The sequence below is a fragment of the Cebidichthys violaceus genome, unplaced genomic scaffold (assembly GCF_023349555.1).
Source record: "Cebidichthys violaceus isolate CVI_PGR_0920_01 unplaced genomic scaffold, fCebVio1.0.p SCAF_65, whole genome shotgun sequence".
NCBI classification, from domain to species: Eukaryota; Metazoa; Chordata; class Actinopteri; order Perciformes; family Stichaeidae; genus Cebidichthys; species Cebidichthys violaceus.
The window spans coordinates 227090-247939 of NW_027176872.1; the positions used below are offsets into that span (position 1 = coordinate 227090).

Here is a 20850-nt window from a genome sequence, read left to right on the forward strand (position 1 = left end):
CTGCACTGCAGGCTGGAAGCAGAGCAGCTGAGGAAGACAAGAGCTGTGCAATGACAAAATAAGCTAATGGGAAAAAAATTATAATACTTGTAGTGTATTTGTGAAAAATTATTAAATTATAAAATTGCTATAACTTTGTGATTCTGTTTAGGCCAGCAGATATAATCTTGAGTTATGGCCAAAAATTTGTTTTTTTGAGGTCACAGTGTCCTTGACCACTACATTCTAATCAATTCATCCTTGAGTCTAAGTGGATTTTTGTGCCAAGTTTAATGAAATTCTCTCAAGGTTTCCCTGAGAGAATTTGCAGATGCAGTTGTTAAAATAGGAATAAAATATAATGTATATCAAATATATATATATATACATATATATATATGAAATCCTGTTGGCCTGTGTGTCTTCTGATCCCAGAGGAACCTGAAGCAGCTGACTCTCTCCACTCGATTGCCAATTAGGATTTTGACACTTTAAGATACGTCAAAAGGAAGCTAAATATCGACACTCAGATCTAAGTTCAGTTTAATTATAAAACACTAAAGTATTCATCCCCTTCAAGTCAGTGGAGGCACATCTGGACATTTTCCTACATTCCTCTTTAGAAAACTACTCCATCTCTCTCCAGCTGCATGGAGACTGAAGGAACAACAAATTATGTCAAGTCCAAATACAGAGTCTGGACTGGACTGCATGTCCACAAACCTCCCACACGATTGTCAGAGCTGACAGTAGGGGTCTGTTCATTTTTACCACTTGTTCTATTCAGATTTACAGCTGTGACTGTTTGCCCATTTTTATGGCTGACCTTTTTCCCTGACGACACTTTTCTTGCATTGCTCCCTTGATAGTTTTCAGTAAAGATGCTTGCCTCCCTTGTAATGGTACATTTCTACTTAGTATATTGTGTAAATGCCTAAGTGCTTGTACTTTTGATCTGAACTAAGTACACCTTCGCCCTTTGTGTTAGTGTACGTGCTCAAATGTATCTTGCTGTTTTTTTAATGGAAATATGATATTCTGAACTGTTTTATAACTTGTTTTGAAACAAGATATCATAAGCTTGCATCATGTAATTTGTGATCCGTGCAGGAGCTGACTGCCTGCACACATATCGTCTTCTTCTCTGTGTTGGATAACAAGTACTTATTGTATATTCACATGTTCTATGCATTAAGGATAAAACGTATATGTCTGTGTGTCTGTTGTTACACAGATAAAGCACTCCTTTTACTTCTTTAAATGCTGTGGCCTGACACAGGATGTTCCAGTACACAGGTCCCCACCCTTGATCACTCTCTATATAACTTTGTATGACTTTTAATCTGTAGCGCACACTTCTACAGACTCTTGTGACTGTGAAACTGTGCCTCTTCTTGCAAGAATAAATACTTTTAAAGACAAGTTCTGTTTGACAACATTCTATATTTCAGCTTAAAAAGACTCAACAGTGGGTAAAATCATTTTACACCACACCCTTTTCTGTCACCAGGAACAGATTTTTTGGTGGTTTGGACAGTTGGTTCAGGAAAACAAGACATTTGAACAAGACTCCTTGTTGTTGTGAGGGGCTTTTTTTTAATAGAATACAAGATTAACCAACTAATCGAGGAAAAAAATAAATTGACAAAAATATCCATTCGTACTTCATCGAACTCCATTAATCACAACAGTCCTAATGAGCAAATGATAGCGAAGACTGTGAGAAACTGAATTTCTTATTTTTTTCCAAATGTGTGAACCCTTCATATCTACATAGGAAGCTGGTCCCCTTCATGGAGTCCGCCATGTTTTACAGCAGCCCAGAACGGACAAACCAAACACTGGCTGTAGAGAGAGCCTGATGAAGGCCACTGTAGTTCTCCAACACACTTGTGAAATTCTCGTGAGCAGCATAGTGCAAAAATTGGGTATCACCAGCCGCTGTGTGACTTTCGTTGCTCTTTAAGTAGTGTCATTATGGTAAATATGGCCTCTACACGAATGGCAATACTACAGTTATGCACCCTGCGGCTCACCTGATCGCTGTCTTGTAAAAGGGGAGAGCGTAGGGGGTATTCAGTTGGTTGCAATCTGCAACCACTCCACAAGATGCCACTAAATTCTCACTGGCCTTTTTTAACACAACTCTTATTGTCTTCTTGATGGTTTTGCCAGAAATTTTACAAACCAGCAAGGTCTCCCACTTAGTACATGACAGCCTAAATAACAGATACAGAGCGCAACGCGCCACATTCTGAAAACCAAGGCCACCCGTAGGGGAAAACAAAAGGTGCAACAATATGCAACAAAGAGCTGAAACCCTAACAAAATGCCTGTAGCTAGCTAACAAGTTAGATTTCAGCATGTCAAAGGACATGTCTTCCAGGGATGCAGTTGACAACTAAAATGATGATGGGACAAGTTAGCTGTTAGCAAGCTAATGTTAGCTATGTGTTAACAAATAACTGCAGTTAGCTACATGATGATACTTATAAACATAATACTGCATAGCTTACTGGTGTATGCACATTTCACTATTCCACACAAGTTGCATACTATAGAAATGTTTTAGTTTAACTTACAAAAATAGAGTTAGCCTAATCTGGACGAAATGCTTGCTGCACATGTAATGTTAGGGATACTGCCTGTCAGAATCCCCCAGTTTTCCCATTGCCTGTATCCTCAGTTCTTTTGGGTCTGCAGCTTTTAAGAACTTAGTTGTGGGGGTTTTTTCCCTGTTGGTGGTACATACCACCAACAGGACAGCTGTTAGGCATTTTTCTCTTGGTCACCAACGGACGAAAGAGATAGGAAGAATTATTTTCCCTTCATATTCATGTTCTATTTTTTTTTTTACAATTGTAATAATTTTTTTATGATGTTACTAGAGGTGGTATTTATTTTAGAGGTGGTGGCTGGTCCTCCTCAGAAAACTCTGACCAAACTGTCTGACCACCTGCTGTATTTGACCTAAAATCACTCACCACACCTTGGTTAAACACACAGATGACCCAGTCTGGATTCTCGTATGACTCCTACAAACAGATGGCTGCTGAGTGCTGATTTAGGTGTGTCACATGATAACGAGTGAATCACCTATGCAATCAAATATTTGAGGTTTTATGTTTGCCCTTTGTGAGATTCTCAGATGGACAATTGTGTTTTCTTGTTGTGCAGCATTCTTTAAAGAACAGCCAGGTTTGTTCTGCTCCATTTCCTCTCAACTATTAACTGCTAAGTGTAAATAACTGGACAGCACGGAGTAGCACAGAGTTTATTAAAAAACAAAAATTAAAAAAAGTGTACATCATTTATTAGTGAATGACTACATTAAATAGTTCCTGAAGTACAAAAATCAAATGCATGTTCACAGTAGAAACAAATGAGATGGAGGAGATGAAGTGTGCTCATGTTCACGGGATCTGTTCAGCACATAATGTCCTGGAGTTCAAGATGCTAATCTGTAAAAACAAAGTGTGTTGATAAACGGATTAGGAGCATTTCATTTGACACTGATTCGTCATGTGCACATCAAACTTGTAATTCAACAACTGTAAAGATCTCCAGACAAGGGCAACATGCACACTTGTCTGTTCCACGACACCTCACCTGTTTCTCCTCAGCAGACATCACACCATGCACTGCCACCACCTGGTACTGTTTGTGCTTCAGGCTGCTGGCGAACTTCCTGACTTGGCGGATGGCCGGTGAGACGGTGTCCCTGCTTAGCAGCTTCCTGGTGTCTGACGCTGAGGTGCCGGGATCCAGAAGCAGAAGGCACAGGCTCCCGTTCTTCTTCTGCTCCAAGCCCACTATAGAGCGGCTGTGACCTGCAGGAGGACACGGGGTTTTTGCCCTTGTCAGAAGGTAAAAGTGTTTGAGTGTGTGTGGGCTTGATTTTCTCTGCAGTATAAAAGTCCTGCACCTCTTGTTGTCACGTGACTGTTGGTCTCAGCCAAATCAATCATGGCTTTTTAGTTGCGCTGAGGAGCATAGAATTAAAAAATGTCAGGTTTATTTGGAGCAAAATTTTAAACGAGACAATTTTAAGCTTAGTTTCAGTTGCGTTTCCTGATGGAAGCGTTCACATGACGTGTTCAAGGACCATTAGAAAGATGAAAATCTGACGATTATAATAATTATATTATTAATAATACAATTTTCACAGCTTCTGGCTATGCTAACCAGTGTAGTTTTGTCTATTGTTTAAAGGAAACATGCTTTTCCATCACGCTGGTGGGTTTTTGGGTTCAGAGAGTTTACTGCATACTCATATCTCATATTCATGTACTACAAAATTGCCTTTATACAAGCCGTTAAGATAGAATTCAAGTATTAAAAGTATTATCATGAAAAAAAGGTTGAGTATCCTATAAACAATTTGATTTAGCTGGCAAAATATATACTCAAATGTAATTTTTAAGACCTCCTGTTTTAAAGCATTTAAAAACAAATTGTTGGTCTTTGTGAAATCCTCAGATATGTTAATACTGTTTTTTTTTTTTAAGGGAACTATTTGTGACAAATACAGGCGATGTCTGTATCTGCAGAGACCCTGCCTGTATGTATCTTCTCTTTTCTTTTTGATTGGTGTTCGGGACTCTTCTGGGGCATCAGCAAAGAGGATTTGGACCCCATATGGGAGTGCAACCCCCAGCCAATAAACAGGATGTGCAGCCCATTCTCATTCCCAGGTCAAAGATCGGCTCATGGTATGTGGCACTCTTTATCGTCTCATACAAAACAGGCGAAGAACAAGGTTGTTACATCGCCGCGTGTTTTTACAGGCTTCCGTGCGCATGTGTTTGTCCTGTCGGTCTATCTGCTGTGTGGCGCTATATATCAGTGTGTTAGCAACTGAGCAGAGAGACACAGACCGGCACAGTGCGAGTAGACAGGAATGTGCAGCAATACGATTTCAGAAACATCAGTGAAAACAGAAAACCCAAACTATGTTTTCACGCTGAGGGATTAGAGAAACTTGCGTAACACAAACCTGATTACCAGACCATTGAAGTTTTTCTGAAAACATGTTACTGGATGAACAAGTGTTTGGAAGTGAGCTAGGACAGAACGTTTTACTGTGGCATCAGTGTAGAGGGGGAGAGGAAAAAGGTCACCGGTTAACTAGTAGCTTTGCATCAGCATGCCTGGAATTATTCTGTCTCAGTCTGCATCACAAACTCAAAGTTCGACGACTGAAAAAAAATCAAATTCAAATAATGGTCAAAATTGAAGCAGCGGAGGCCAAGACATCTGGCTTTTACTCCCTGGATTGTACAAAATCCCAAAAATGCCACTCAATAGGATCTTTTCCATCGACACTCTCGGCTTCGTAAGCCCTAATTTCTTATAAACTCCACACCTTCGGTTTGTAAAACAATGTCAACTCAGCATCAACATCCACAGTTCCATGAGAACCGAGCAAAGCACATCTGCCGAACACTGTGGGATATGATCAAAAGGTCCAGGACAAGCAAATAAATGGACTATGTCACACTATGCAATAGTTTTCACAGGCTGAGTAGTTCTCCTTATTACGAGGCTGAGTACTCCTTACTATGTGTAAAGTCTCAAGTTCTCCTTTAATACCTCATGATATCACATTTCGCCAGTTACATCATAAATAACTGAAATGTTTGAGGAAGCAGGATTACCTTGTTATGTCAATAACATTCCAGAGTAAAACCCAGAAATCCTCCAATCTGAGTAAAGTAAAAAATACAGTCCTATCTACAAGCAGTTCTAGTTGTTTATGGAATAAACTAAGTAAGCTGGCGTGACTGACAGACCAACATTACCATCTCAAACCGCTGGTTTGGTTGAAAAACAGTAGTGCATACTGCACCTTGTGTTATGTCAGTCAACCTGTACATTGAAACCTGAAATTAGTGCCGCATTACAACACTTGTAAAAGATTAACCGGGTAATAAAGTTTAATGCTCTTCTATGTTTAGACTTCCAAAAACGCTTTTCAATTTAGGCAATGTTATGAGCGGATCATTAAAATGCCATTTGGGGTTAATGTTAGCCTCGAGGGAGTAAGATCAGTCTCACTATTTATGAATGCATGCAGAAGGATTCACTAATGTATTTGGGGATATATATATATGAATGACTCAGGCCTGAAAACATTATCCAATCAAAGAAGCATGTACATGCAAATGTATTAAGATCTCACCAATCCCGTACAGCTATATAGTGTGCGATGAAGGAATATAGCAGGTGATGTTGCTGTGTACCTTGGTGCTGCAGGTATAGCGGGGGCAGGGAAGTGTGGATGAGTCTGGGGGGCAGCCGGCTGCTCCTGCCGGACTTGAAGTACTGCTTCACCCACTCAAACAGCCGGGGGTGGGTGTCACCTGGGCCGGTCGGCTTGTGGAAGTCAATGATGCGGGCACTGAAAACATACAATACAAGCCTCAGTGTTACATTGAGCTGATAGCTTCATGAAGATTTTAGGTCACTAAACTACAACTAAAATGTGACCAGAATGAGATTCTGCAGCGGCCACTGAATGGATTACATTTGGGCAAAAAGGAGCTGCAGCACCTCCGGGGCCCCCTCCTGGAGCCAGACCTTGGAGGGAAGCTCGCCAACAAACATCTGGCGGCTAGGACTTGGTTTGTCGGCCACAGCATAAAAGAACCCAAACGTGTAGTGAGGGAGAACTGGGAAAACCTGGCTGAGGCCCTTGTCCATAAGGTCTTTAACTCCCACCTCCACAATAATTTTTCTCATGGGGGAGGTGGGATCTGAGTAGGCCATTTTCCAAGCCTCCATTGTGAAGGCAGATACAAGGAATTGTCATCAGAAGGTTGTCTGTGCCTGTCATGGCAGCAACCTAGGAACTAGTCACTCAGCCTCTTTCTTCAGCTTGACGGACTCCTTTCGGGCTTGGTTGGCCGAGGGGTCTCCGGAAGCAGCAGACAGGTATCAGAAGGGCGGGAGGCCAGAAGGGCTGCTGCTTCAGAGGTAACCGAAGCAAAAAGTGTGGGAGGAGTTTGGGGAGGGTATGGAGAAGGACTTTTGGGTGGCCTCAAGGAAGATCTGGAAAACCGTTAAGACGACTCTGGAAGGAAAAGCAGGGCTTTGCTCTGGCTGTACACTGTGTGCACAATTATTAGGCAAGTTGTATTTTTGAGGATTCATTTTATTATCGAACAACTGCAGTGCTCTCGGTCAATCCAAAATGTTAATAAACCTCAAACCTGAATATTTAAGAAAGTAAAAGTGAGGTTTTGGCTTTCTTAGGATAACATCTATGTGTGCACAATTATTGGGCAACTATTAGTGTGCAGATTTATGCAACTAAATGAAAAACGAAAATTTTCCCATCTCACTTGTTTATTTTCATCTGTTAAAGTGAGAATAATAAACAAACAACTAAAAATGTACAAATAAACATTTAAAAAAAAAAAATCAGTGACCAGATTGACCGAGAGCACTGTAGTTGTTCAATAATAATGAATTAATCCTCAAAAATACAACTTGCCTAATAATTGCGCACAGTGTATTCAGCAGGGGAGAATTGCTGACCCTGACTGGGGATTTTATCATTTAGTGAGAAGAGCACTTTCAGGAACTCTTAAACCAGAGCAACACATCCTCTGTGGAGGACGCAGAGTTTGTAGAAGCATGGGGTACCGGGGTTGTTGCTACGAGCCATCCGGTCCTTATATAACCAGAGCGAGAGCTGTGTCCGTATTACCGTCAGGAAGTCAAACGTGCTCTCAATGGGTGCCGGGCTCCACCAGGTTTGTCGGGCTCCGCCAGGTTTGTCCCTTGTCACAGCTTCCGTTTCTGATTTTCCTGGATAGAATCTCAAGTCACAGTCGGGGGCAGGAGGAGATTGTCCGGTGGAGGGGGGACCTTGCTTCTCTGCTCTTTGCAGAGGGTGCGATTCTGTTGGCTTCATTAGACCGTGACCTTCGTTACGCACTGAGGCGGTTTGAGATGGATGAGAATCAGCAGAAGTCTGAGGCCATTGTTCTCTGCTGGAAGATAAGTGATTGCTTCCTCCGGGTTGGGAGTGAGTTGCTGTATCTGGGTGTCTTGTTCTCGATAAAAATAGAGTGTGCATTGTCTGTTGTGGTCAACAGGAACCTGGACCAGAGGTCAAAGCTTTCAAACTACCAACTATGGTCATGAGCGAGTGAGAGTGAGAGTGAAAGAACTCCATTAATCCCTGCAAGACATTTTTACTGTTACAGCATCTTAGAGCCGAGAACACAAAGATAAGGAGCAAAAGATATAAACTGCTTCTGGAATGATGAGCAAAAAAACACATGACGGGATGCGGCGGCATTAACGAACAATGCATATAGTCAAAATCAATTCAGCTAAAACACGCATTCCACCACACACTCAAGAGCACGGGCCTCAAGAGCATTATTCATATCAGAGGGAACAATATTAATATATTAATATTATCATGAAAACGACACGAAAGACAAATTAACACAGTAGTAAGTAACGCTACTATCACTCCCTCCAGGAAATACACAACACCATAGTTCCTTAACACTTTGCGTATATAGACCGCTGCCACTTCGCGCGTCTTCTTGTTGCTGTGCACCGGCTAAATGTGTCCCCAGCGCAACATAGGATGTAACAATAGTTCCTATCACATATAAAACCAAACGAAAATCCACATTGATAAAAACAAGTTGTACACATAATAATATATAAACAAGCATATTAAATAATGACATAAATAATATTTATGGCAGTTATAGCTACTGCAGTTCACTTACCAAAGCTGCTGTTCACTTAAAGACAAAGTCCATCCTCCTTTCTTTGTTAATAAAGAGTTTAATCCCACAGTTGTACAGTACATCCGTTTTAGTTCCAGTAAGAAGTCCTTCTCGATTCATGGACGCCAGTGATGACTGTCGAGCCTCCCCAGTTGTATTTCCTGAATACGTTTGAGGGCTGAAAATGTCCGCTTGACAGAGGCAGTATATTTTGGGATTGTCACCGCCCAACATGTCACGCTTGCCCACTGACCAATCACGTACTTGTAGGCCAGCTAGAAGGCTCTGGCATGTCAAAGAATACGCCCAACATGTCAAACTAAATATATGATTGGTTGAAGACTATGACAATCAACAATATCGTCCCCATTTACTTGTAAGTCTGAAGGCCTCCGAGCAGATTTGTTTTACTTAGAGACAGCATAGAGGTGAAATCTGATTGGACAAAAGCTCTACTTAAAATAAGCTGCACTGGAAGCAGAGCTGAAGGCTGGAAGCAGAGCAACATAGGAAGACAGTAGCTGTGCAATAAGAAAATAAGCTAATGGGAAAAATAATTAGAATACATGTAGTGTATTTATGAAAAATTATTAAATTATAAAATAGCTATAACTTTGTGATTCTGTCCAGGCCAGCAGATAAGGCTTTGCTGGCCCTGACGGCCCACCACTGCTGTACATATATACATGTGTGAGGTGCAAAATTTAAACGATAAGTTGTAGTGTAGTTATGGATCAGATAATCTTAAGAGCATGACGGTGTATGAGTCCAGGGTGAGAATGTTCGTATTTGTCTTGCGTGAGGCAATACTGGTTCACCTTCTGATCTTCCTGTCCTGACACAAAGTGAACTGGTTCACCTTCTGATCTTCCTGTCCTGACACAAAGTGAACTGGTTCACCTCCCAATCTCCCTGTCCTGAAACCGAGGGGACTTGTACACCTCCTGACCCACCTGACATCCAGTCCAGTCAGTTAAGGAGCTTAGATATCTGTAGGGAGCTAGTCAGTTGAGGTGGTGTGTGCATCTGATCAGAATGCCCTCCCATTTATGTTACATGATGCATCCTGAGGTTGTGTGCTTGAACACACTAATTAGTGTCATGCTCACCTGATTCCCAGAGAGGTGAGGAGGGCGTAGATCTCTGTGGCTCCGATCCAGGCTCTTGTTCCCTGCAGCCGCTGGTTGAAGTGGGACGCACCATGCGGATCCAGCCCTGCTCTCCAGGCCTCCTCAATCATACTCTGCACCTGAGGGATGCTAGGCACTGCCTTCTCTGGAGGAGGAGAGCGCCGCGTAAATGGAAAGAATGGGTACAGGTAAAAAGTTGTTAGTTTTTTTTAATATAAGTTTATCTGCCATACATTTCTATTATTAAACTGACTGACAGCCGTCGATGTGATGTCACGCCAAGATAGTTCCAGGACGGCTACAGTGACGCTTGACAGCAGTCATTGCTGTTGTTTTGCACCCACTGTCAGCAACCGTACAGGACAGATACTAATCCCAACAACAATACTACACCCAGATCAGAATGCAGAACAAGGACAAGATGTGCTTTGAGTAAACAGCATGGTTGTAGACACACCCCAAGCTTAATGAATGTGAAGTGCTTTATCATGCTTATATCGTGACCGTTTACGAAAAACGGAAAATAAAGAGGGCTTGTCTTTAAATTGTTATGTTTCTAGAAAGCACTTCAGCATAAAAAAAATATCATAAAAATAAAGGCAGGTCAAAACTGATGATACAATCGTCAGCTTAAATGAGTTCACCATTGGATTCTGTCTCTGTTGGAAGAACTCTGCAACTACGACGCCGTATTTAGTTTCCAACTGCAACAATGAAACGTTCCGAATTGGCTACAGCTCGGATTCATGCCTCTCACCGCTTTCTTGAGGTTGGCAGAGACGAGAGAGCGACTCGTGCTTTTGTTTTGTCCTCCGCGTCGACGGGGGACTGTTTCCTTGTTTTGCTTAAATTGGTGGCTGTGGTGGTCACGATTCAGCTGGCGAACAAACTTGATTCACGGCTTGTTGCACATTAATGTATCTATCCATTAATATATCAAAATATTGTGACAGAACTACCCTCAATTCCCAGATATTTACCTCAACCTCACAAAGAATCAGCAATTTATTTGAAACAAGCACATATTCGAGACCCTCACTTCTAATATAGTTTAGTAAGAAGCCTCCCTGTTTTCTGACCTGCCCCTGTTTTAAGTGACTGTTAATGCAAACTCAACACTTCCTCCATGTTCACCAGTATAATGTCCATTTCCACAGCACTACTTCAGTCATGTCATACTTACCACTCTGCTGAGAACACACAAGCAACCAGCCTGTATTTTTTATTTTTTTTCCAATTTCCACAGGGGAACATTCTCAATATCACATCAGACTCATAAAACAAAGATAGAGTGTTGGCAGGGATAGTGCTGATTTCAGGTCAGATATTATGCAGTGGGATTGTGCACCTGGTAGGAGGGGAGCATATGCATCTACTGTGTGTAGAGAGGAGAGGAGCATCTGGAGGTTTCTGTATCCACAGCCCCAGCCTTTATCCCCCACTGAGGAGCAGTAGTGGTCGGTGTCAGCACTCAGCCACACATGGACGGAGTCCTTGCATTCGGTCTGGTAATATTCATACAATGCTCGGACCACACCTAGACAGAGAGGAAACAAGATCAGCTCAGTACATTCCAGCAGCGGCTCAGCAGTATTACGGACACACAGCTAAACCAGAAGCCATCACATCTCACTGATCAACATGCATCAAAAGGTGCCGACAGCTAAATCATGTATCAATAAATCATTGTGGAATGAACATTCCAGGTCATAAATGGAAGGGGACAGGTCTGTTTTTTTAATTTATTTTTTTAATTCAACCAAAACTACTCCTTATACTGTCCTATACCACGGTGCGACACCAGTAATTGATATACTTTGATTTTATGTATTTATTTATTCATATATTTACCAGGGACAGTGCACATTAATGAACGTTTAAGTGTCTACCTCAATTTAAATGTGCTAGAGTTAGCTAATTTTGGTCCTGTAATGGTAAATTCTTACTTAGAAATATCTATACTAAGTAGAAATATATACTAAGTAGTATGGTATATGTAGTATAGTATATTTCTACTTATACTTCTATAAAAGAAGAATTCACCCTTGCCTGCACGCAAAGATAACTGTAACTGTGTTGTATGAGAATGTTCCAGCCGCTTGTTTTTCATTGTTTTCTATTAGTTTGAGAGTAAAATGTCCGTAACATTGGCCATCGGCCCCCACCCTTTGCGCTTCTTCTGTATAAAGAAAGCGTGTTCACTTTTTTCTTGGTTCTTCCTCACTGAGACTGTATGCATTCTGTTGTGATGTTGAACCTTCTCTGCGCAGAGAATGAATATTTGAAAGACAACCTCTGGTTTTCGTATTCTTTATTTGAGCATTAAAAGACTCACGCAAAGCGGGTATAGGATTTTTCCACCTCAGTCTGTAGTCCCTGGACAGGTTAAACAAACTGATGGCCTAATATAATCAATACAGAGTTACGGTAAGTACTATTGTACAGCACTATGCAACAAAACAATGATACAATACAATAAAAAAAACATAAATACCATGCAAAAGTAGCAGACATGTAAAAACAATGAGAGCAACGGCAGTGCCAGAGATGAGGTCGTAGGATTACTTGTGATTGCAGGTTTGGTTCTTTGTCTCTTAAGATCAGCTGACCTTCCTGTATATGCAGAGGGCCTGTCATACACACACACACACGCCCTACCGGTGAGCAATGTTCCAATGTCCTGAGTACATGCAGATGTTAGGGATTTCAGGAGTGCTAGTGCACGTGCATTATAACCACGTGCACACACACTTTATTCCACCACAGAGTAGGAGAGACCAACGAAATAAAAAGGAACTTAAATAGATTGCCATCTGAGCATAAGATTGGGTTATCAAAATAACGCTGAGGCATAAAAATGAATACCGATAATCAGTAACAATGATAATAAAAATAATAATGAGTGGTAGTGAAAGCTTAATCTGATGGTTTTGAATTAGGCTCAATTGACTTTCCCGAAAGGTTTCTCTTAGCGGAGGCTTGCGAGGTAGGATTGGGTGAGGCCCGTGTGTGAACTGTCTCCGTTGTTTATACGCACCCAGGTGGTTACTGAGTGGTGCGTCAGGGCTTTATCCATGGGCTCACTATCAGGCCATGTGGGTGAGTCAAATAGAGAGGGCTTGGCCTCCGCCCATTTTCCCCTACTCACAGCCCCCCCCCCCCCCCCCCCCTTAAGTCAGGGACAGGGTAACGCGAGCCTGGGCTAAGGTTGTGTAGGGGAACCCACGGGGGCGACCGAACATCAGGACTGAGAATCTAGCCGTATTTCCCTGGAGGCTACGGGCCTGCTAGCTGTGTCCTTCTGATCCTTGATCACCTCGGGCAACAGATTGGGCAAATCTGTTCATCGCCGGCGAGGGCCCCTCAGTTTGGGCACACTTCTGAGGGTCCCAGTTCTCTGTTAAAAAAACGGTCTCCCTCCAGGAACGGGGGAGGCGCCTGCTTTTAGTTAAAACGTGTGAACAGTACACGCGACAGCTTTAAGCCATCTCTTGAGTTTATTTAAATACTAGACATCTTAATAATGGGAGGATAAGCCATGATTACAATATCCTGAAGTCATAATTAGCAGGTAATGCAATGTGCTTCAGTTTACTTAGAGACAGCATAGAGGTGAAATCTGATTGGATAAAAGCTCTACTTAAAACAAGCTGCACTGGAAGCAGAGCTGCAGGCTGGAAGCAGAGTACAGTACATGCACAGTTGACTAGCTGAGCGTGTGCTGTACTGCCAGCCCAATAGGCACCTGCTGACTGACAAAGACTGTGTATGAGATAACTTTTATAGGCACTCGTTTTCAATGAATGGACTGGAAAATAAATGTGAACAATTAGTGTAAAAATACAAATAAAATCCCTGCCGAAATAAAAACTGGTTAAGGTTCATCTGTGCCAGGCAGTATACACTACAGTTAAGCTTCTTTTTTTTAATGGTTCTTAATTAATACAATATTCAGAGCAGAGGGATTGCTTCCACACAGCTGTCAACATGGAGACGGCTAAGCCCGTGGCTAGCGGCTAAACGGGCTTTAGCTTTAACAAGTGCTATAGAAGCAGACATTGACCACATTCAAATGGCAATATTGCCAAAATAGAAAAGCTAAAAATATAAAGCCCCATTAGTGGCCAATAGAAGCTTCATTAAGACTAGCATGACAAAAAGTTTAAAAGAAACAATATGCCGCATCCCAATTCCATCAGTGTTACCCCTACCATTATATTAGGGGGGTGCCCCGCCCCCCCCAACGGCACCCTCCGCACCCCCTTGAAGGTCAAGTTAATTTATAGTTAGTTAGTTTATTTTCTATATAGTGCCAGATCACAACAGAAGTCATTTAAGGTTACCTTTCCTATAGAACAGGTCTACACCTTGTTCTTTTATTAAATCGTTATTTATCATATTTACACGACGGCATGTCATTTCTGTCTCTACATGGTCGCGTTTACAATTCTCCTCTGCTCTCTGTATCACACATGGTGGAGTTCTCACACACACACACACACACACACACACACACACACACACACACACACACACACACACACACACACACACACACACACACACACACACACACACACACACACACACACCATGTATTTTAGTAGCCTATCCCACAACCAGACAATGACATATTAACTAAAAGAACATTTTGTGAAGGTTGAGGGAATGCTGAAGAACTGGTTCAGGATAAGGACTGAAAAAGAGAGTTCATATGCAAGAGCATGAACAATAGTCCAGATTTATTGATTTAATGATTGACATTACCACTCCTTTCTCAGCAATTATTTTTAACAATTCAAAAATGTGAGGATTTGATTATGCATTTCCCTCGCAAACACTGCAGTAATAAACTCATTAACTGTTAGCAACCATAGAAATATCCATCTACTCTTAATTCCAAACTCTGCATCGGATATTCAATGTTGTCCTCAGCCCCAATCTGGGGTCCCCAAAGGCTCAATTTTAGGTCCTACTCTTCTCTTATTAATTTCTACCAAAAAGTTCCAGGAACTATGTACCCAAAGGAATTATACCAAGGACCTAGAGAAGAAGCAGAAAGTCTCTTTTGTGCATTCCCCTCTGCAGTCCACAGTGGTTGAGAATAGCTGCTGTGTTACTGTAACAGATGTCCGAGTTGCCTAAACCTACAGGAACTTTGGTGTATTCCTTTAAACCAGCAGTGTTGTCTCTGTGTGCTTTTGCAGAATTGTGGTTCAAGGATGCGAATAAACATACCTTGAGTTCTGGTTCTGCCATCATCAACCCCTGAGGCCAGAGACTCCATCATCTCGGCCCTCTTAGAGTGGAACTCTGCAGGGGCCATAAGACCCCTAGCCACAGCCCTCTCCATGGTCCTCTCCATCTGTTTGCTGTAGCCCCCACTGCCGTCAAGACCAAACTGCCTCTGCACAAACAACATATCACACAGTGGAGGTTGACATATGTTATACACACACACACACACACACACACACACACACACACACACACACACACACACACACACACACACACACACACACACACACACACACACACACACACACACACACACACACACACACACACACACGTATATATACACATTTACTATTGGGTTGGATGTCAGCTGGGAGTATTTGGACAGCAACATAATAGTTGTTTTTGCTCTTTACTCCAGCACACTGACATAAAACCACGACTATGAGGATACAGTAGGGGTGCACAATATATTGTTTTTTGATCGCACGTCACAAAAGACTGCGAATGACATTTCACTCAGATTGTTTTTTTTGTTCGTTAAAAAAGAGTATCAGTAAAAAACTGCATGTAACTATCATTTTTTTTTATTGCTGCCTTTTGTGTTCAGTTCAATGTTCAGTTTGTTCAACAAAAGTGTGTCAGAAATAATTTCCTTTCATTTTTTAAAATTCAACAAGCAATAAGTTGTGTTTTAGCAGTATACTGAAAGCAGCAGAGAGTACACTTTATTATCCGCTCATTTATAAAACATAAATAATATAATTATCGCGACACTGAAATACGATATTGCATATTGTCATCTTATGAGTTGCGTAGCCCTAAAAGTGACACACAGACAACCCTGCGGGGTTAACAGTAAAGGAGAGTATTGTAGTTCTTATAAAGTATACGTACTTCTGAAAATAACCCTCAAATGAATGCTAATTTATTGGAAATCCAACAACATCACTGTCTTAATGGTCTGCTCTCGCGTATAATCCAGACCTGCAGCTTCTTGAACTCTTCTCTCTCCTGCTGGGCCTCCTCCAGCCTCCTCCTCTGCTGCTCCTCCTGCTGGAGCTGTCTGGCCAGCTTCAGGTCAGAGCCGGTTCTCCCTGCAGACGCACACATGAACCAAAGGCATAGAAAGATATGAGATTTATACGAGTGTGCGAGACAGAAGTGGGAAAAAAAAGTTTAACAGAGGGACCTGAGTGACTTATGCAGCACGGGGGGTATGAACATATGCCCACCTGCAGCGTTCACAGCAGCTCCGTGGTCTAAATGCAGTTCCACGTGTTCTTGCAGAGAGAAGCTGTCACTGCAGACGACAGAGCACATAGGGCACTCAAATCTCTTCTCTCCTATAAAACAGATGGGAAATGTAGGTTTTAAACATGTTAATATGAGGATTGACAACTGAGACAGGTAGGCTAATGGTCCTTTCTCTGGTCCAGTCTGTGTCATCCATTAGAGGAAAAGTCCACAGGAAACATTTGTGTTAAACACCTTACAAGAGACAAATAGACAGTATTAACCATTCATGTTTCTGCAATTCTACCGTACAGTTACTAAGATCACTTAAGCACCGTGAAACCTAACTGAAGCTTGAATGAAGGAGTTGCTTCAATATTTGTGTTGTGTTCATGCAACACTGAATCAGAACCTGAATTATCTGTTGATTCCGACTCATTCCCTTTTCTGTCTATTTGATATTTCTTCTGGCGAATAAGAAAAATGTGCATGATTATCTGAGAGAGAAATAATGTGAATGAAATAAAAGCAGAGCAGAAGAACCACAGTTCACCCATTCTGAACTTCTACTGTGTTATTTGTTTAATAACAAAAAAATGAATAAAAGTGCAGGCTTTTATTGTTATTATTTAAATAACAATAATTAAGTAAAATGCTCCAGGATCATGCAGTCTTGTTGGGACACATAAATCCTTTTATGTTTAAAAAAAAATAAATAAAAATGAAATAAAAAAACTATATTAAAAAAGACACAATACTCAAACAATACTGTGGTTGTTGAGCATTACTTTCTGAAGTAAGGAAAATACAAAATTTAACCTGGACAAAAAAAAATCCCAAGAAACCAGGCTGGGCCAGGGTAATGTCAGGATCATCATTAGAGTATATGTTTTCTATAAGAAACACTGAATTTACTCGATTGAAAGGAGCGCTCTTAAAGCTTTATCCGTGGTTAGGAGGAGATCTCGTTTCTAAAATCAGAGCTGTAGACTAGACTGTAATGAGTCTACAGCCATGTGAAAGGCAATCCATCAGCCACAAAAGTGAAACTCATGGTGGCGCTAGAGGAAATGTCAGAGGATCACCAAAGCCAGTCGGATTCATCCTTTCGGGACCGACATATGTCTGTGCAAAAATGTCACGGAAACCCACCAGACAAGATAAGATATTGCAATCTGGGCTGAAATGTCGGACCAACAGAAAGACAGACAAAGCACCAAAACCATTGCGTCATCGGCGAGTTGACAACAGCTTTCAGGCAGCGATGATGTTTTCTTGTACAAATGAAGATACAAACACCTTCTTCATATTACCATAACAACAAAATACTGTGCCATGCGAGCTAAAAACAAAGTCAGAGGAGACACACCTGTGAGGCTGCTGGCTGACGGTGAAAGTGGACACGCCTCCAGTGTTGATCCTGAACAAAGAAACGGTCATGAATAAAGGTACATCATGTTCAAGTATGTGGCTCAGGGTGTCTTCGTGTTGAGAAACAATGAACCCTTCTCTACCTTAATGTCTGCTGACTGGGTTATGCTATACTAATTCATAACTGCTTGCGCTGCTGGCTTGATGTGCTCAGCTCGTCATTCTTGACCGATTTAAACTAGACAAACAGAGACTTGATATTGAACATCGACATACTTTTTTTGTTTTACTTAAAATGTTTGTTTTCAGGGGGATATATAGAAAATTGCCATATGTAAATTATTCCAAACAGTTAAATTTCTGTAATGCCCCCAACCATTGCTCGCAAGGGACTTTTCGTTATTGGAGGGCCTGCTCTCTCTATGGGCCCCCTCATCCCGAGGCCCGTATATCAACACCCCTGACTGGGTAGGTATCTGTGACCCCTTGAGACATTTGCCCAGATCCTAAAGATTCATTATGTGCCAATAACAATAGGTGACAGAGTGACCAAAAAGGAAATGTTCCAGACATGGCAGCGAAGATGCAAATCTAAGAGACAGAATAGTTACCTTCAGCTGCACGCTGCTCCTGCAGATGTAACTCCACATGCTCCTGCAGGATGAAACAGCTGCTGCAGACCAGTGCACACATGGGGCAGGAGAACAGCTTCTCTGTAACAAATACAGGACAATTCAAGTCAACAGTGACTTTAAAGTTTGAATTAAAGTTTTAAATAGTTCAATCACCGTCTCCCGGTGAAGGGCGTCGCTTCTGTTTGGCTTCACTGTGCTCAGCTTTAACCCCATCTTTGGCCTCAACACAGCGCCTGACAGACTCCTGTCTTGTTTTAGGACTACGTGTTGTCAAAGTGGAACTGACGGGTGCAGCCTCCCCAGTGGATGAACCTCCGCTTCCTGGTGCACTATTCTGTTTAGGCCGCACTGAGTCTCTAGTGACATGAGAGGCACCGGTGGGTGCTGCATCACCAGCTGCGTCGCAGCCGTCCCCGGCCGGGCAGGACTGAGGCGTTTGGGGCTTTTTGCTCTCCATTCCGGCCGAGCAGCCCGGATCCTGCACTCCGTGCTGCTTCTCTGGGTGTGCAGAGCTGATGTGGAAGCAGAGTTCGTCGTAGGACACACAAGACAGGGGACAGAGTGGGCAGTGCATATCATTTTCCAGGTGGCTGAGAAGGAGATGCGTTCTCATGTCCTCCTCCAACATAATGTCCTCACCGCAGATTTCACAGGTCAGCATGGCTGCAGCCCCCCCCCCCACACACACACACACACACACACACACACACACACACACACACACACACACACACACACACACACACACACACACACACACAATTATAATCATTGGTCATTAATCTGTTATCAGCACAGATACATCTTTGTATTATAAAAGAAATATAAATAAATTTGCTCAAACAACTAAACACATCTGACGAAATTCATTGTAGCAGCCGGGTCCAGTATAGCCTGCAACACTGATTCTATTTCAGAACTACAAAGTGAGCATGAAGAAGAAATATCTTAATAGTTACTTATGAATGTGTCAAATAAAGGGTTATGTATCCGCCGAAATAAAGTAAGGTATCGTACGATGAGGTAAATGTGTTGACAATGATTGCAACGTTGCCATGATCTAAACTATCGCAAATGAGCAGATTTTTTTAATGGAACCTGGCCTACGAGGTACACTATCGGCGCTATCAGACACTTAAGGAGGCTGTAAAAATGTGTAATTGGAATAATGGTGTCACCGCGATTCATAACGTTCTGTCACACCGTGCACACCCGGTGGCTAACGTGAGCCACACCAAGTACTTTAACGTGCGGCTGTTGCCTCTCGCAGTCCAGACTGTAACGTCTTTGTCTCAGTACGTTGAAAATCTACTCACGGTCGATGCAATGAAGTCAGTACTTCTAGCAAAGCTAGAGGTCTGTTTCGCTTTCCTTTTTTCACGTTCCAATCCTTGCGTAAATTCAGGCTCATGACGCCGTGCTATCAAAATAAACCGCAAGACTTCCGGCATAAACTTTTCAGAATAAAATGATTGCAAACCAAAATATATATATATATATATATATATATATATATATATATATATATATATATACACACACATATATGTATATATATATATATATATATATATATATATATATATATATATATATATATATATATATATATACACATATAGATATATATACACATATATATATCTATATAAACATATAGATATATATACACATATAGATATATATATACACACACACACATATACACACACACACACACACACACACACACACACACACACACACACACACACACACACACACACACACACACACACACACACACACACACTGTATGTATGTATGTATGTATGTATGGTTTTTTTTACTAGAAGGGAAATTGCTGTCCAATATCTTCACTTTCAAGTTCAAATCGTATCCTAGTTTATAATCATAAGAGTGATCATTTTTGTATTAGCTGGGAATAACATTTCTCCTGTTTTTATAAAGAATTTTAAGCCTGTCACACTAAACCAAAGTGGCCTAAAATAACATATGTGCTTGTAACACTATTTCATTCCTTGTTCTCCAAATAGGTAGGTTTGGGGGCAATAGGCAAATTCAAAATCCCTCCTGCTCTATCCTGACCTTTCACCTGGCTTGAACAAACCAGGTGAAAGCCAGGTTTTTTGACAGCAAAAAACAAAATCAGCTACACCGGATAATGCCTCATTTCCCTAAGTTTTGTTTCCGTGGAAACAACATTAAATGGTTTAACAAGCACATATTTTGGGCTAAATAATAATGCAATTGACAAAACAATAAATACACTTCTTAGTCAGTAAGGCACAATTCAACCTGAACCTGAAAGTTCAAGTTGTGGTCTTGAACATTGAAAAATACAGCAATGTATTCAAACAGTGACGTGCGGTGAGGTTCGTGGCTGGTGAGGCACTGACACTACATAAGTCAGATTTACAAATATATGAACCCAATAGAGTAGCTTAAACCACCATTCATTTGGCAGCTTGCACATTGACTACTGGTTGTTTTTATATATAT

At 41.5% G+C, this 20850-nt stretch overlaps 1 protein-coding gene across 2 annotated transcripts; it reads right to left on the reverse strand.

Annotated features, from left to right (window-relative positions):
• Nucleotides 1-3239: 3239 nt before the first annotated feature.
• Nucleotides 3240-19752, reverse strand: zufsp (zinc finger containing ubiquitin peptidase 1). 2 transcript variants are annotated; one of them, XM_068734614.1, is made up of 12 exons: nt 19665-19752; nt 18502-19011; nt 18325-18426; nt 17712-17762; nt 16342-16452; nt 16094-16203; nt 15104-15272; nt 11214-11402; nt 9845-10010; nt 6161-6379; nt 3589-3835; nt 3240-3440 (listed from the first exon to the last, which is right to left on the reverse strand). In XM_068734614.1, exons 2-12 carry the CDS (start codon nt 19007-19009, stop codon nt 3393-3395), a joined length of 1920 nt encoding a protein of 639 aa, XP_068590715.1. In that variant the 5' UTR covers nt 19010-19011; nt 19665-19752; the 3' UTR covers nt 3240-3392. The 2 variants fall into 2 exon arrangements, with proteins under 2 accessions (XP_068590715.1, XP_068590716.1); XM_068734615.1 differs by lacking the exon at nt 19665-19752 and having other exon boundaries at nt 3589-3809; nt 6222-6379.
• Between the last annotated feature and the right edge of the window lie 1098 nt (nt 19753-20850).

Bases quoted from the DNA above. Each gene is read 5' to 3' on its own strand.
- zufsp (XM_068734614.1), bottom strand. From the start codon at position 19,009: ATGCTGACCTGTGAAATCTGCGGTGAGGACATTATGTTGGAGGAGGAC. The intron at 17,763-18,324 runs GTAACTATTCTG...TTCTTTGTTCAG, and splicing joins GGAGCAGCGTGCAGCTGAAG to GATCAACACTGGAGGCGTGT. The intron at 3,441-3,588 runs GTGAGGTGTCGT...TTGTTTTTACAG, and splicing joins TGTCTGCTGAGGAGAAACAG to ATTAGCATCTTGAACTCCAG.